Source organism: Urocitellus parryii, chromosome 9 (assembly GCF_045843805.1).
Source record: "Urocitellus parryii isolate mUroPar1 chromosome 9, mUroPar1.hap1, whole genome shotgun sequence".
NCBI lineage: Eukaryota > Metazoa > Chordata > Mammalia > Rodentia > Sciuridae > Urocitellus > Urocitellus parryii.
Window position 1 is genome coordinate 145,556,617 of NC_135539.1, and position 16,009 is coordinate 145,572,625.

Consider the following 16,009-nt stretch of genomic DNA (forward strand, 5'->3'; position numbering starts at 1 on the left):
CCAAGATCATAGAGTGGCTTGAGAAAGGGCAGCGGCCAGGTTTCCACCTCCCAGAGACGGAGGCTCCTCCAAGACGTGGCCTTTAGGTCCATCCTGGACTCCCTGGACCCCGCTGGCTCCAGAGTGGCAAACCTAGCCCAACCTCAGCTCAACGCAAGGGCTGGCAGAAGCTGAATATTATCCCGAAGTTGCTGTGCAGCTCAGCACGTTAGGAAAGAAAGCTCAGCGTGCAAGGTGGGGTTAAGACACACGTTAGCCTGAAGAGGAGAGACCCCAGGGACCCAGGTCAGCCACGCTGCACTGCCTTGCTACCCCAGGGCTCGGGCCCTGTGCTCTGGCCCTCCTCTAGGACAGCCCCCTCAGTGAGGACCCGTGCCTCACGGTGTGTGCTTCAGCTCTGCAGCCACTCCCTCCTTTCCCAGGATGGCCCTGGGCTCTGCTGCAGAGCCACACTGCCCGCAGGAGGGCTGCAGCCGAGCAGGAGGCTTCTCCCTGCAGAAGGACCACTAAGCTCTCTGGTCTGAACTGTGCCACTAGGCCATCTGCTCGACACCCACAGCACCATGACACTTCAAAAGCAAGAGCCACTTAGGGGAACTAGATGGCTGACAAACTGTCTGCCTGCCAGGAACTAGCTGTTTACTACTAGACGGATCCTCCACCTAGGTATCGGCAGCTCCTGCTGTCCCAAGGAAGAGGAGATGCTTTCTCCAGGGCCGGGGTGCGTCAGGCATCAACCCCAGAACTGTGGCGTCTCCACAGCTCTGCACCAGTCCCACCTCCTCTGGCATGTTTGTTAGCTCATCTAAAAGGAATTAGAAAGTTGGGGCTTAGTAAACAGCCCTAAGGACCGACCAGGTGTGGCTCATATGTGTAACTTCCTCCATTAATATGATCGAACCTTTGCAAGTACCCTCCCCCGCCTACGAGGAAGCACCCTGCAGCATGGGTCCACTCCTGTGTTAAGTCCTACAACACCTAGGACTCTAGTTACCTCCCCCTGAAGTCTGTCTGTCACCTCAGAGATGGAGCTTGCACCCTAGACGCCATTGCAGTGATTGTCACTCTACCTGCTCACACTTGGAACCGAGAACCAAGAACTGTGACCACTCCACCAGACTGCTCACTCCCAGCCAGAAGGCTGCCGATGTGACGCCCTGCCTCGGCCCTGAGGTGTCTGGGCACTTGTCTCCCCGGAGCCAGCACACAGGCTGGATGCCTGGCTGGTGGTTTGTTGGAAATCAGCACAACCCTGAGAGATGGGAGCCCCCACAGGGCTGCACCGTGCCAAGTGACAGGGCATCCACGGGCCTTGAAGGCAGGGCAGACACCACTTACAAGACACACACCGCAATCGTCACAGATGATCTAAAAAATATCTGTGCATAGATAAATGGTAAAGATGCCTGGCTGCCTGATGTGCACAGAGGTAAATATGCGCATATAAACGCCCTCCATGTCCGAGTGCGTCTGTGTCAGAGCGTAATTGCAGAGACGGCCCGGTGCTCTCTGCTGTGCTGGTTCAGCACTTCAGTGTCTCTGAACGCCGTGGACAACACCATCATGGCTCCCGACTCTCCGATAAGCACCTAGGGCAGCAGCTGCATTGAAGGAGGAGGCTGTGCAGCTAATACCTCAGCCAGGCAGAAGTCCACCTGTAAACTAGGAGTGAGGGCAAGTGCTCGGTGCCCAGCACTGGGGTCGGAAGGAGCCTGTTACATAGTGGATCACCCCCGAGAGGCACACGGTCCCAGTGAGAGTGTGGGCTCCGGTGGAGAGGCTGTGGGGATCTCAGGGGGCTGATGCCGGCTGACGGGTTTGCTGGGATCCTTTGGGAGCCTTACCTGCAGGGGGCTGTGGGGTGATCAGCAATTCATACGAGCACATGGTAAGATGTGCTGTCAGGTAGAACTTTCTGCATTTGGTGTAGGAATGCAGGCGAGTGGCTCATTTAAACTGCCATATTTGGACATGTACAGAGAGATATATCAGCTCTCAACTACAAGGAGGACAGACAGTGGGTGGCCCAGGACCCTAACACATTTGCTGGGGCACACACATGATCTGGAGTCATTAATATCCATTTCCTAAAGCAATTTCCCCAAGGTTGCATTTCTTCCCTAAAAACCCTTTAGGAGACTTGAGTTTGTTCAAGAAATAATGATGGCAACAACAAAGTAAAAAACTTGTTGACTTCATAATTCAAACACACAAAAAGGAATAATAGTAACCAGAGCCCCACAGCTAGGGCAGCGCTGTGGACCCGGCACTGCCGACGTTCGGCGTGTCTCTGCGGGACGGGGGGCGTCCTCCCACCTCTGCACGTGGAAGCCCGGAAGGCGCTCCCTGCAGAGCGCTGACAACACGGGTCTCCTGGGGTGCACATGTGCTCCCCGTGGAGAACCAATGACCCAGAAGGAACCCGGGCTGCTCTTCCTCTAAAGAGACTCAAAAGAGCTTCAAAATATCAGCTCAGCACTTCTCACTGATTTCAGGGAAGCGGCTGTGTGGGAAACAGGGCCTCAGCGCTGTCGTGGGGAGTCCAGGGTCAGGTGGACGTGTGGTTGTCTGCACCCCCACCCTCCTCCCTCCGTGTCGGCTTGATTGTGTCTCACTCTTGCTCTCAAGGTGGGGCTCTAGATGTCTGAGGGTCTCAACTCAGCCTTCATGATCTCATTGATAGCAGGACATGCAGAACACAGCACTCTAGGTCTCTGCAGAAGAGGGAAGGACCAGGGTTTTACACCTGCTCCAACAGGTGCCCATCTGTGCCTTCTTGCTGTGTACACTCTACAGCACACGGATCACCTAGACCCTGCTGGCCACACCCAGGTCCTCTCCTCAGTGACGTGGATGAAGTAGTTTGAAGAGAAGGTGGCAAACGGGGACACCTAGAGGCCCTGAGCGCTGCTCCCCACGCAGCCCTGGGGCAGGGAGGACTCTACCTGCAGGAGGCGTGAGTACCCTGGTGATGCTTCTGGACAAAGGCCTGCTCCTGCGTCCCTAGGCTGCAGAGCGCTACCTTCATGCTATCCTGGTGTCTTATCACACGCCAACCCTTCTCTTCCCGCCATCTCTCCTTTAAATGCCCGAGAAGCAAGTGCTTGGCCTGCTGGACACCTGCCCACCACTTGGAGCGTGGCTCCCGTCTTTCTGGGCAGGGGTTTGGGTTGTGTTAGGAGCAGAAGGAAACGCCCACTGACCGCTGTTCCTGAGAAGGCATCTATCTCTCCACCCGCCTGCTGCTGCACATAGAGAAGGGGGTTTCCTCAGTCTCTGCTTTAGAAGGAGCCCTGTGAGGGGCTCCCCTGCACCCTAGAACCAACAACCTGGGCACGACTGGAAGGCTCAGCTCAGACTTTCCACAGTAACTGACTCTGTGCTCAGAGCAGTCACATGAACTTTAAGCCACCAGAGAAATTCCTTTGAAAGCTGTAATCACAGACTGCCACTCCGTGAGAGGCCACGTGATTCTTAAACACAGAGTAGGGCGTTAAAATGCTTACTTTTCTCTTTTCTAAGGGCTTCAGGAAAGAACAAATAGTTAAGGATTTAGTAATGAAGGGAGTCCACAGGGCCCTTCTAGGACTAGTCATAAATCATGCTGAGCCATCTGCGATGCAGATCTATCAGGGCCGGGAAGACTCGTTCTGATGTCTGCTTTGCATTGTGATAACCTTTGTGAGAGTGCTGAGTGCATTTTTGCTAATGTGGACAGAATTGCCTTCTTCCAAAGAGTCCAGTAAAAATGTCTGTCCAGCAGCACAGCTCGGCCTGTGTGGCTGGGTCTGAAATGCGTGATGGCTGACCAGACAGGGAAGAAGGAAACTCTCCAGCCTGGAGCATGCTCCTCGCAGTGGACCAGGCTGCAGGGCTGCACCAAGGCTCACCACAGCCTTCTGCAAAGCCCAGGCACTCCTCGGCTCCTGGACACAGTTCCTTCTAAACAGAAGGTGGTGGTGGCATAGCCACTGGCCTGGGAAGCCTAGTGGTGACAAAATAGCGTATCTAGATGCTCACAGGAGGTATTACTGTGTGGAGACTTATGTGACTCCAACAGGCAGGAAGGGGACCCATCGTAGTGGACAAACAAGGTCTGGGTCAAAGACACCACTTCCTCTAAGAGTTAGATGGGAGGTTTTATTCCACATCATGGTGATGTGTATTTAAATTTATTATTCACCCTCATTCTATTGTCATCAGCTTATTGGATGTGACTCACAGCCAATCCATGCCTTGTGTTCACTAAGGGGAAGGGCAGAACCTGATACCAAGCATCTAACAAGGGACTGAGTCTGTTCCTCCCCCACACACAGTCACCAGCATGCTTCCAGAGTACACAGCCACAGGGTCGTGTTTTATGCATTTCTGACTTTTTGCACCGTGGAAATTCAGTACTCATGGCTTGAAGCACACTCAGAAATACCTAAGCTCAGGAATTGGTGACACTATGCACAGTCACCAAAATAAAGTGCACAGCACAGCATGTGACACTGAAACTTGGAAACTGGCATAGGAATAATTTGAATTAGCAACTGGTAATTTTCTTTGCAGTTTGCATAAAGAAAACCAACAAAATAAAACAATAAAGGATAACAGCTATAAACATTGTATAGAAATAACTGTAACCTGACTTGCAGATCAGAATGTGCCACAGAGTGAGCATCCTGCAGAGCGGCACGCCAGCCAGGGCCCAGGCGCTACCTGGGGGACAGCAAGACAGACAAGGCTGAACCCTGAAGAGACCTGAGGATGGAGCCCCCAGGGACCATGGTGAAGCCTTGAGTCTATCTTATTTACTGGAATCTCTGGACTTCAAGGTCTCCTCAAGACCAGACAGCGCATCTGTCTCCAGCACACACGTCAATGCAAACCTCAGACGGACTCAACTGCACACAGCACCCTGCTCCTTCCAGGTGAAAGCAACTCCCCAAAGTGGCACCAACAACAAAAAGAACAGTTAGATCCACAAGTCAGCCCATCCTGAACCAAGAACCTAAAGAGTTCTTTCATTCCCCTATCTGTGGGGAAGGGGAAGGAGCCGGGGTCAGGGGACACAGAGTGAGGGAGGGCAGGGGGCAGGTGGACAGGGTCACAGCCTGATATGTGCATGTTGGGGATTCTCTTGGAACCCATCAATCTGCACAGTTAGTGGGATCGAAAGCTTATTTTAAAAGGACATTTTAGGACCCGTTAGGTATATCTGAACCGGCCTCCGTATCCGACATTAACAGCATGTCAGCGTAGGATTGGGGTCCTGGTGATGTGCTCTTGGTTTTGTAAGAAAGCATCTTGTTCGCGGGTGATCCCGCTGGTGCTTTAGAGGCCTCGGGCCACGGTGCCTGCCACTTTCACGTGATGCCCGCAGGTCGTGCTACGTCTCACAGAGGAAGATTTAAGGAGGAGCCCGAGAGCTGTCAATTGTGAAATATAGCCAAACGCATATACAGATTCAACTTTTCTGTAGAATTTGAAAGTTTTTAAAATAGAATGCTAGGGAGAAGGTTATTTTAATGAAGCAAAGAGGAATAAAATTCTACCACAACCCGTGAAGAAAGAAATGAGTGAATCAACTATCAGGCCCACTTCATGGTGCGCTTTTAATTTCAACAGCAATAACAGCTCATGTTTGTGGAGTCCTTCATTTGTGCAAAATGCTTCTCACAGTCTCACTGAATTTTCAAAATCACACCTTGATATGGAATAAGTTCGAGATTTCCCAGTGTGGTCTCGGGAGGGGATGACGGCTGGAAGGGAGGGTGGAGCTGTCTAGAACACGAGTTTTTCACCTAGGCTGTTGGAAAATCTTACCAATGAACGTGAGGGACTATTAAATTCTTCATTTAAACAAGAAAAAGAAAAGAAACAGAAATAAGACAAAAACAGAAACAAAACCCAAACCCAACATAGAAAATGAGTGTAAGATGGAGACTGAGCCCCCAGATCAAAGGAAGCACTGACCAGCGGAGTTGGGGGTGGAGGGCGAGTTAGCTTGGCTTCCGTGGGCTGACACGTTGGTGGCAGTAACCGCCGTTTTGGCAGCGTAGATATTGGCTTCCTCTTGAAATTTACCTATGTTCTTCTTGTACCGGATTCTCTTATTTCCAAACCAGTTTGATACCTGGAGCGATTTAAGAGAAGTCACAAAGTTAATGTCTCATCCTTCAGAAGCTCTGCAGAGGAAGGAGGGGCGTATTGACACACAGGACGAGGGTCGTAGGCTGCAGCATCAGTTTGGGGATCTGAATAAGGGCTCAGAGGAGCCACCTCACAAAAGATCCCCTTGTTAAGGCAACTGAAATTTCGCAAAACCATTGATGGAAGTTGTTGTACAGAGAATCTGCTCATTTAAGCTAGGACTCTTTTAGCTTAGGGTAAGCATATTAAATTTGTTTACCTCCCAATTTAGGACAATAAAGTCAATGCATCAGGAGGAATGCCAGTTTCTTATCAATGCCAAGCTGACTTCGCACAATCAAAACCCAAAGACCTTTAAATAACCACGTCAGTCTCCATCGACAGACGGGTGTTTCCATGCACAGGTTGGTTTCAATGGCTTGGAAGTTAAATAGGTCTAATGTGGACTTAGATTCTTAGCTGTCATGTGCTGCCCCCGAGGATCCCCATAACCCAACCCAGCACATTTCACTGGGTGCTTCCTGCAAAGCTTGGTGGTGGCCACACAAGAGACATGGAAGCCCACAGCTGATTCCTGTGAATTCCAGGCTTCAATGGCAGATGCCAAGAAACACCACAAACCCAACTCACTTTCATTTGTTGGTCTGCCCCTCAGTGTTCTCCCTGCAGCGTTCCTGGCCTGGTTGGGGGCCTCTGCCCACTTGCACCAAGACCTCTTTCAGGCTCAAATGGAGACTCAGCGGCAGCTCAAGTTCACCCCAACCCCTGCTGGGGAGGTAAGCGCCAAACCCCACATTTCAGATGAGATCTTGAACTAAGATGTGGTGCTCGTGTGTAATTAGAAAACAAACCACAATTTGGTGAGGGGAGGTGAATCGGTCACACATGGAGCCCAGCTTACATGTGATTGATATTCAGCCCCTGAACAACGGCAGACAAAGAAAATTTGTGCAAAGTCGTATTTGCTTTCTAAATGCATCCACAAAGGTAAAACGTGGTGTCAGGTGGCCCCTGGAGGCCTGCACAGTTTAACCTAGAGCAGAAACTCCAAGTCTCTGCTCTAGAGATCAAATTGCACCACTGTGATACCAGCAGAGAGAGAAAGGATTTCACAACAAAGTGCCTGTTTCATTGTTGATGCAGGAAAAGAGTCACACTGGAGGAGGGGAGGGGCACCATCCACGCAGGGCCACTGCCGTCTAATGCCACCTTGATGTCACTTTTGCCACTTACGTGAATCAATCAGGGTCATCTTTTCCTTTTTTTAATTACTTATAAATAGGACAGGGAGGAAGCACAAAGGGAGGAAACTGGAAGAAAGGAAAAGATGAAGCAGGACTTTCCAGGAAGAAGGCCGGCCCGAGGTCCACGTCATCAGCTGTGGGTGAGAACAGGAGGAAGAGGGAGCAGGGACGTGCCATGGGAGTGACGCCCTCGTGACGGAGAAGGACAGGACCGGCAGGGACGTGGGTGTCAGTTCAGCACCATCTGCACTGCGACCCGGAAGGTCGAATGTCAAAGCTGCATTCACGTCCCATAGCCATGGATGGAGGCCAAGTGGGCGAGGGCCAGGGCTGCCCAGGTGGCCAGGGCTGCCTAGGTAACCCGGCAGGACGGAGGCAAGTACAGATTTCCTCGGGAGAGTTGGATCTGAATCTTGAACGGGCGGAGATGGAAGACCCCGGGGGCAGAGTGATAGCCAGGAGGCAGATGAGGTGTGGCCTGGTGTCCTGGGAGAGAAGTCCCTTCCGGACACTTGAGCAGAGGCACGTTTGTGCTGGGCGTGCAGAGAGAGCTTTCACAGCCAAGTGCTCAGGAGAGCTGCGGAAACAGTCTGCTCCGGGGCTGGGGACTGAGGTTTCTCCCAGCCCGGGTGGTGCTGATGTGGCTCTATGTCCGTGCATGGAACAGCTGGGTGAGAGGAGGCTGGCTGGGCTCCAGGGAGTGAAGTCCTGGGTGCACTTCAGGTGGACTTGGGTCTGTGAGCATGCTTTGGCTTTGGGTCATGGGAGCAATCAATAGCTCTTAGCAGATTGCCGAAGAACCGGTGTCAAAAAGAGGTCAAGGGCCCTTGGGTAGGGCTTGTAGAGCTTCCAGTGAAAGAGAGAACAAACAGTTCCTGAGCAGGTCGGGAGCGGGCCCTCCAAGAAGAGCGAGTGACCAGGAGGGAGGAGGACCCAGTAGAACGGCAGGGAGGAGGGTGCTGGCCAGAAACAACAGAGGAGGCAGTGAGTCCCCTGGGCTTGGGGACTGGGGGCCAGTCCGACACACCACGTGATCCAACCAACCCTAACTGACAGAGGGCTCAGCTAAGACCCCAGAGGGAAGAGTGGACCCCGAGAGTCCCCCAGTCGATGGTGCTGGAGATGGGCTCTTGCCTCGTGGTCTTTTGTGAAGCGCGCACCATGGTGCCTCCCAGCAGGGCTGTTGGCACATGCAGACAGCTGGGCTGCTGTGGGAGGGACAGGTGTGACGAGGAAGGAACAGCAGGCCGGCCCTGGGGTGGCGAGGAGAGAGAAGGGCAGCGGAGCACGAGACATGTCCATGAGCACTGCACTGCACCGAGTCTCACCACGAAGGCCGGGTCTCTGCAGATCTCCCACAGACCAGCTGGGAACCATCCCTTTCACTGTGGGGGAGCTTGCAATTCTGCACCCCAGACCTGGACGTCACGCACAGGGCCGTTCAATCCTTCTGTAGCAGGAGAAGAGGCCACGACTGAACTTCTCTGATTTTCCAATGAAGGTGCTTCATCCCGGAAGCCCTCACTCAGCAGACTGCAGCCAACAGCAGGAAAGCGCTTGTGCTTGGCAAACCAGGGTCTAGGTCTGGACCAGAAGGCTGCAGCCCTCGGAAAACACTAGGCCACGTGAGTGTGGTCCCCACTCCAGCTTTCCCAGAACTGCTGAGGCCGGAGACGACCTTTGGCTGTGTCACAGCACCTCGGGACGTCTGTCCTCTGCCTCAGCTGACAGACGGTCGGAGGGCTCTCACCACAGCAGCACCCAGCGCGGGTGGGGCCTCGGCAGTCCTACCCTTCCAAGCCCCTCTCCTGGGCTCTGGTTCTGAATGGCCTGTTGCTCAGCTGCACACGCACGGGCTGGCGGGCCCAGCCCCTGTGGGGAGCAGTGGAAGCCGGGGATTTGGGCCAAGGAGCACCCACTCTCGGCAACAAGTGACACGTGACGCGTCTGCCCCAGTGGCCTTCCCCGCTCTCTCCCATCCTGCTCCTGATGGAGATACATTTCCTTCTCTTGTGACTGACAGAATCCTGAGGAAGTTTCTCTGGGAGATTTCAGAGCTATCGCGCTGCTCGCCATGAGATGGGAATTGGTTGATATTTGAGGTTCAGACTGAAGGAGGAGATTGGGTGGACCCTCCGGGGAAGGTAAAGGAAACACAGAGTGTGTGTCCTGTGTATCCAGATCCAGGTCCACTGCGTTTCCCACCTGGCTACCTCACAGTGACATTGGGGACTCCAGGCCTAACAGGGTGACATGAGGTGCCTTCCCAAGTCAGAGGCACTCGTGACATGTGCAACCACCCAGTGTGGTGGTGACGGAATAGAGGCCTTCAGTCCACAGGTGTGGGCTCAGCACAGTGGGGAGGACACTTCGGTCCTTTGCATCGAATGGCTACTTGATGACCAGTTTCATTCCTGGGTTGGCGGAGGAGGCGTGTTGAAGACCTCAGCAGGTCACAGGGGAGACCCAGAAATCCCAGGGGTGAGGACCTCCCTCTGCAGTGTAGACCTCAGCAGGTCACAGGGGAGACCCAGAGCTCCCGGGTGTGAGGACCTCCCTCTGCAGTGTAGACCTCACTGCTCACAGGGGAGACCCAGAGCTCCCAGGTGTGAGGACCTCCCTTTGCAGTGTAGACCTCAGCAGGTCACAGGGGAGACCCAGAGCTCCCAGGTGTGAGGACCTCCCTCTGCAGTGTAGACCTCACAGCTCACAGGACAGACCCAGAGCTTCCGGGTATGAGGACCTCCCTCTGCAGTGTAGACCTCACAGCTCACAGGACAGACCCAGAGCTTCCGGGTGTGAGCACCTCCCTCTGCAGTGAAGACCTCACAGCTCACAGGGGAGACCCAGAGCTCCCAGGGGTGAGGACCTCCCTCTGCAGTGTAGACCTCACAGCTCTCAGGGGAGACCCAGAGCTCCCGGGTGTGAGGACCTCCCTCTGCAGTGTAGACCTCAGCAGGTCACAGGGGAGACCCAGAGCTCCCAGGGGTGAGGACCTCCCTCTGCAGTGTAGACCTCACAGCTCACAGGACAGACCCAGAGCTTCCGGGTGTGAGCACCTCCCTCTGCAGTGTAGACCTCAGCAGGTCAGAGGGGAGACCCAGAGCTCCCGGGTGTGAGGACCTCCCTCTGCAGTGAAGACCTCACAGCTCACAGGGGAGACCCAGAGCTCCCGGGTGTGAGGACCTCCCTCTGCAGTGTAGACCTCACAGCTCACAGGACAGACCCAGAGCTCCTGGGTGTGAGCACCTCCCTCTGCAGTGTAGACCTCACAGCTCACAGGACAGACCCAGAGCTCCTGGGTGTGAGCACCTCCCTCTGCAGTGTAGACCTCACAGCTCACAGAACAGACCCAGAGCTCCTGGGTGTGAGCACCTCCCTCTGCAGTGTAGACCTCACAGCTCACAGGACAGACCCAGAGCTCCCGGGTGTGAGGACCTCCCTCTGCAGTGTAGACCTCACAGCTCACAGGACAGACCCAGAGCTCCCGGGTGTGAGGACCTCCCTCTGCAGTATAGACCTCACAGCTCACAGGGGAGACCCAGAGCTCCCGGGTGTGAGGACCTCCCTCTGCAGTGTAGACCTCACAGCTCACAGGACAGACCCAGAGCTCCTGGGTGTGAGCACCTCCCTCTGCAGTGTAGACCTCACAGCTCACAGGACAGACCCAGAGCTCCTGGGTGTGAGCACCTCCCTCTGCAGTGTAGACCTCACAGCTCACAGAACAGACCCAGAGCTCCTGGGTGTGAGCACCTCCCTCTGCAGTGTAGACCTCACAGCTCACAGGACAGACCCAGAGCTCCCGGGTGTGAGGACCTCCCTCTGCAGTATAGACCTCACAGCTCACAGGACAGACCCAGAGCTCCCAGGTGTGAGCACCTCCCTCTGCAGTGTAGACCTCAGCAGGTCACAGGGGAGACCCAGAGCTCCCGGGGGTGAGGACCTCCCTCTGCAGTGTAGACCTCAGCAGGTCACAGGGGAGACCCAGAGCTCCCGGGTGTGAGGACTTCCCTCTGCAGTGTAGACCTCACAGCTCACAGGGGAGACCCAGAGCTCCCAGGTGTGAGGACCTCCCTCTGCAGTGTAGACCTCAGCAGGTCAGAGGGGAGACCCAGAGCTCCCGGGTGTGAGGACCTCCCTCTGCAGTGTAGACCTCACAGCTCACAGGACAGACCCAGAGCCCCCAGGTGAGGACCTCCGTCTGCAGCAGGAGTGCTCTGTGGGGAGTGCCTTGGTGCTCTTTCCACTCTGCACTCCTCCTCCTCACCTGGCCTCACGGGGCTCAAACACCCAGCGAGGCAGACTCGCTGTGCGGCCTGGGGCTTCTTACCTGCGAGACGGTGATGCCACACTTCTTGGCTAGCTCCTCTTTTGCTTCCTCACTGGGGTAAGGGTTGCTGAGGTGGGAATAGAAGTACTCGTTCAGGATCTCCGTGGCTTGCTTGTTGAAATTCCGTCTCTTCCGCCTTTGTAAAGAGAAAGGAAAGGTAACAACAATAAAACCTTTACCCCATATAAGCACAAGAAGGGAGAGAAGAGGACCGACTTCTGGGGAAAGGCACATTTTTGAGCAAAAGGAGAATTAGAGTGGCCGGGGACTGGATGCCAGAACCCCTGGAAGTGTGCACCCCTTCCCCGGGTCTAAAGGAAGGGATGCAGATGCATTTGCACAGAGCTGCGAGGAGGAGCAGGAAGTCTCAGAGGTGGGGCCCTCTTGGTGTGGAACCCCAGGCTGGTGATTCGGGTTGCCTCTCTGGGCCTTGTGTTCGCTTCACTGACAACGGTGAAGAGAGCCGTCCTGAGCCCCCAGGTGAGCATAGCAGGGAAATGCAGCCAGACAAATGCCCAGCAGAGTGCCCAGCAGGCTGAAGCTGGCCCTGGGTGGCCCCAGGTCTCTCTGCTCGGCTGGCTATCAGCCCTGGAATTCTCTTTTCTTAGCTAGTGAGGTGGACCGGCTCCTCCTAGGCACAGGTGAAGAACTGCTTGCAAGGTCTCGGGTGGCCTGCCGTGGGGCCCTGGCTTCATTCAGGTCTGCCCGCCTGTGGAACAAACGCAGCCTCTTCCTTCTAGCAAACTGCCCCCTAACGATTAGGCAGACCCTGCAGCCACAGTTAAAAATAAGTTATCGCTTTCTGTCCGCTCTATCCCCGTGCAAATGCATGCAGCATTTAAAAGGCACCTGGGGAAGAGGGCAGGGAACAGACTGAGATCACCCCTGACTGTCGGCTTCCCTCGAAAGGAGAGAAGTGGCCCTTCTGAGCAAGAACAGCTGCTAAGTGGTAAAACAAAGCCCAGGAAACCTTTCTCACACACAGGTTGCCAAAAGGAAGGAGGCCACTTCTGAATGAAAGCATCTTTCTGCCTTTTCACAAAAAGTGCTAATGGAACTAATTTGAAGTGAGAATCCCTGTACTTCCACCCAGCCAAGGCCTGCAGCTGGCGGGGAGCTGCTTAGGCAGGCTGCGCTCCTGGCAGACCTGCGTGGCCTCCTTGACGTGGTGGGCCCTTCATCTTTAAATTAGCTCTATTAGCACTTTAGTCTTTCTGGCTTTTATCAAAAGCTTTTCCTTATGGAAAAGATTTCCGGAACCTCCTGGTTATGTCCGGATACAGAATTTCCCAATTTAGCCAACAGAAAGCACCGATGGCCTTGCTAGACAGGAAATTCAGCTAATATTGTGTTTCCAGGGTCCCACTTGGATTAATTAACACAATAAAGTGCCTGATTTTACCGGATGAACACCATCTGTCCACAGGTATCGACCACATCTTTCCAGATTATGCCAAGCCCAAGTCACTCTCCCAAATCATGCTGAGTTTCCGGGTCACCCAGCATCAGAAATTGGACAGATTGGATTAAAAAGCCCAAGTAAGAAGAGGCATGTGATGAAAGCTCCTGCAGGCCGGACTCTGGGGAAGGCAGCCGCGTGGCTCCGGCTCCAGCTTGTCCTGAGACACCCCCTGGCTGCTGCTTTGCTGAAGGCAGGGGTCCTAGGCCTGGGGAACGGGCCCCAAGTCCCCTGCCTGGGAGAGCCTCGGGTCTCCCCTCCCTGTCTGCATGAGCACGATGGGACTCTTCCAACTCCGCTCCAGGAAGCTTCTGGAATGGCCGTGCTGTGGGTGGAGTGGACAGCTGGAGAGGGCCCCCGCCCCTGGATGCGCTCACCACCTGTATGGAAGCTGTCTGTCAAGGCCCTTGGGGGCCCTAGGATCAGGACATTTCAGAGTTTCGGGAGACAGTGAGAACAACCCTTTCTGAAGGGAAGAGGGTGGCACCTGGTTTCCGTGTGGTGGCTGGAGGCCTGACCAGCACACTCAGTGGACACCCATGACTTCAAACCCATTGGATGCTCTGACAGTTGAGTATCTTGGTTTTTAACTTAAGAAACATGGATGCTGGATAATGTCGCTGGACCACACAGTGTTCCAGGGACGGGAACCTTTCGAATCACAGGGCCCAGGTAGACATTTTTCATAAGACTGGCGGTGGTGAGACCCAGGGGGGTCACAGACCATAAGTGGACCTCAGGCAGCCATCACCATGTCCACTGCATGTCCAGGCAGCTCCCAACAGTTTCCAGAACTAATTCCACCTCCACCAAGCTGGCTCCGTTGTCCTGCACCCACGTTACTGGGTGGGCCCTCCGACTCCACTTCCGTGGTTGCTAATTCATTCATGCACTCAACTCTTTCAGTCCCAGCTGGTGCCAATCCTGAGTGTGACTAAGCTCTGCTGCTTCCTGGGCCTCGTGAACGGCTGTCCCCAAAGCCAGTCCTGCCAGTTCTGTCCTTTCGCATCTGTCCCTTTTGCTCCAGCCCTGGGGGCATCGCTATCTTGGCAGCGGACTGTCCAGCAGTGCTTTTTCCATGTCTGTGCTGTCCGATGCGGTGACCATCAGCCTCGAGTCTTCTTTGCAGCTGAAACACGGCTGGTGCAGCTAAGGACTAGTTTTTAGAATGTTGTTATTATCTGATATTCTAATCAATTCACACTTGTAGTCATGTAACAGACAGACAGTGCAGCTGCAGACAGACGGCTTCAGAGGCAGCGCCAAGCAGCACTCTGGAGACAGAACTCTAGACCACGGAGAGCATAGAGGCCTGTGGTGGCCTACCTTCATCCCTGTGCAGGGAGGCAGGAAGGTCTCAAGTAAGAACACCCCCCTGAACATCTGCACAGATGCAAAGGTGCTTCAGACTTGCATCTGCCCTAGCGGGCACCCCGGCCTCAACAGCGGCTCCCCCAGAGCCTCAGCCAGTTCCGCGGTCTTCAGGAGAATCCCTGGAGGAAGCTTCCTGAGCCAGGATCCATTCAGGCCGCTAATGACTGACGGCACGATGAGGTGGCTGGCGCCTGTGGAAAGCACGCGGCCCATCATTCCTGCTGCGGATGATGGTGCACAGACCGTGATCTGGACTCTCTGCTCTTTGCTTTTCATAGTATCCTGCTTGTTCCCGCTTACAGAATTGGCCCATTGATACAGAAATAAAGCTGAGTTGTTGGGAAGATAAGTCACTCATCCAAGGTCATCAGGGTCTTCAGGCTGTAGCTGAAATTCCAATTCCGTGCAATCACAGAACTCTCCCAGTGTCCCCCATCCTCACCAGCACTGCGGGTTTCGCAGGTCAGGAGGCAGATTCGGAGCTCTCCTGGTGACTCTGTCCTGTCCCTCGGGCCTCACCCCCTCTGCAGAACTTTGCAGCCTGAGCACAGCCTTCTGTGTGACCAGCGGCCTTGGAGGCTCTCAGGCACCCTGCCTCTTCTGTGCACCTCTCTCCACTGTAAGTGCCACAGGTTACCTACACCTCCCCACAGGCAGCGCCTTCCAGGGTAACCACATCTCAGAGGAGCTGGCTGCCTGCCGTGTCTGATGCAGAGCAAGTGCCGGGGTGGGGGAGGGGGCGGGGCTTGCTGTGGTGGAACTCTGTCACTCTACCTGCCACGTCCCATCCTTCTTGAGTGTGGTTTGTCCCCAGAGGTCATGGGCTCTGTGAAAGCAGGGCCCACGTTTACACGCATTTTCATCCTCTTTGTCATTCCAGTGGTTGACACCGGCTCCCACCAGTGATGAGCCCAATCAGGGACACGAGTAAGTCCGACAGTCACAGACAGTCCCCGCTGGCTGCCTTCCTCTCCTGCGACCTCTCCTTAGGTAACTCCCTTCAAGAGCAGCGGCGAGTGTCTGTGTTCGTGTCGCTATCTCCCACAAAATGTTACAGAAAGATCGTTCCCACTTTTGCTGAAAAACCTTAGGGGGTAGTAAGTTCTGCTCACTCTCTTTAAGGAAAGCGTTTTTCCTGTCTTGAGCAATACCTGTGTGGCACCGTGCTGTCCACAGCATGAGAGGAAGATGCTGAATGTGGAGGGAGTGCAGGGGTGCTGCTTCCAAGGCCAGCTCTACTGGAGTCTGGTCAACATAGGCAAGAGAGAAAGGAAGTAGCCCCTGCAGGACAGGCCCAGCCCAGGCCCCTGCTGACCCTGGCCTGCTGGTCTTCCCTGGCGAGAGGCTGGGATGGGAACACGACGGGATAGGGCCCTGGGGCCATGTGGCCAGTCAGCTGACGTGGAGTGGATGAGAAGGGAGAGTGGGTTAAGCCTTAACGTGGAGTCTCTCCTGCCAGCCCTC

The 16,009-nt window shown here is 54.6% G+C and overlaps 1 protein-coding gene across 5 annotated transcripts in view; it reads right to left on the reverse strand.

Annotated features, from left to right (window-relative positions):
- The window catches only part of Pbx1 (PBX homeobox 1), a 248,390-nt gene that overhangs the window by 38,578 nt on the left and 193,803 nt on the right, over positions 1-16,009 (reverse strand). For 4 of the 5 annotated variants that reach the window (XM_026409514.2, XM_026409513.2, XM_077802255.1 and 1 more), the window contains 2 exons: positions 11,713-11,848; positions 5,962-6,121 (listed from right to left, as the gene is read on the reverse strand). In XM_026409514.2, coding sequence (XP_026265299.1) covers positions 5,962-6,121; positions 11,713-11,848 — 296 coding nt within the window. The remainder of the gene's footprint in view (positions 1-5,961; positions 6,122-11,712; positions 11,849-16,009) is intronic. The other variant, XM_026409515.2, reaches the window with a different exon arrangement.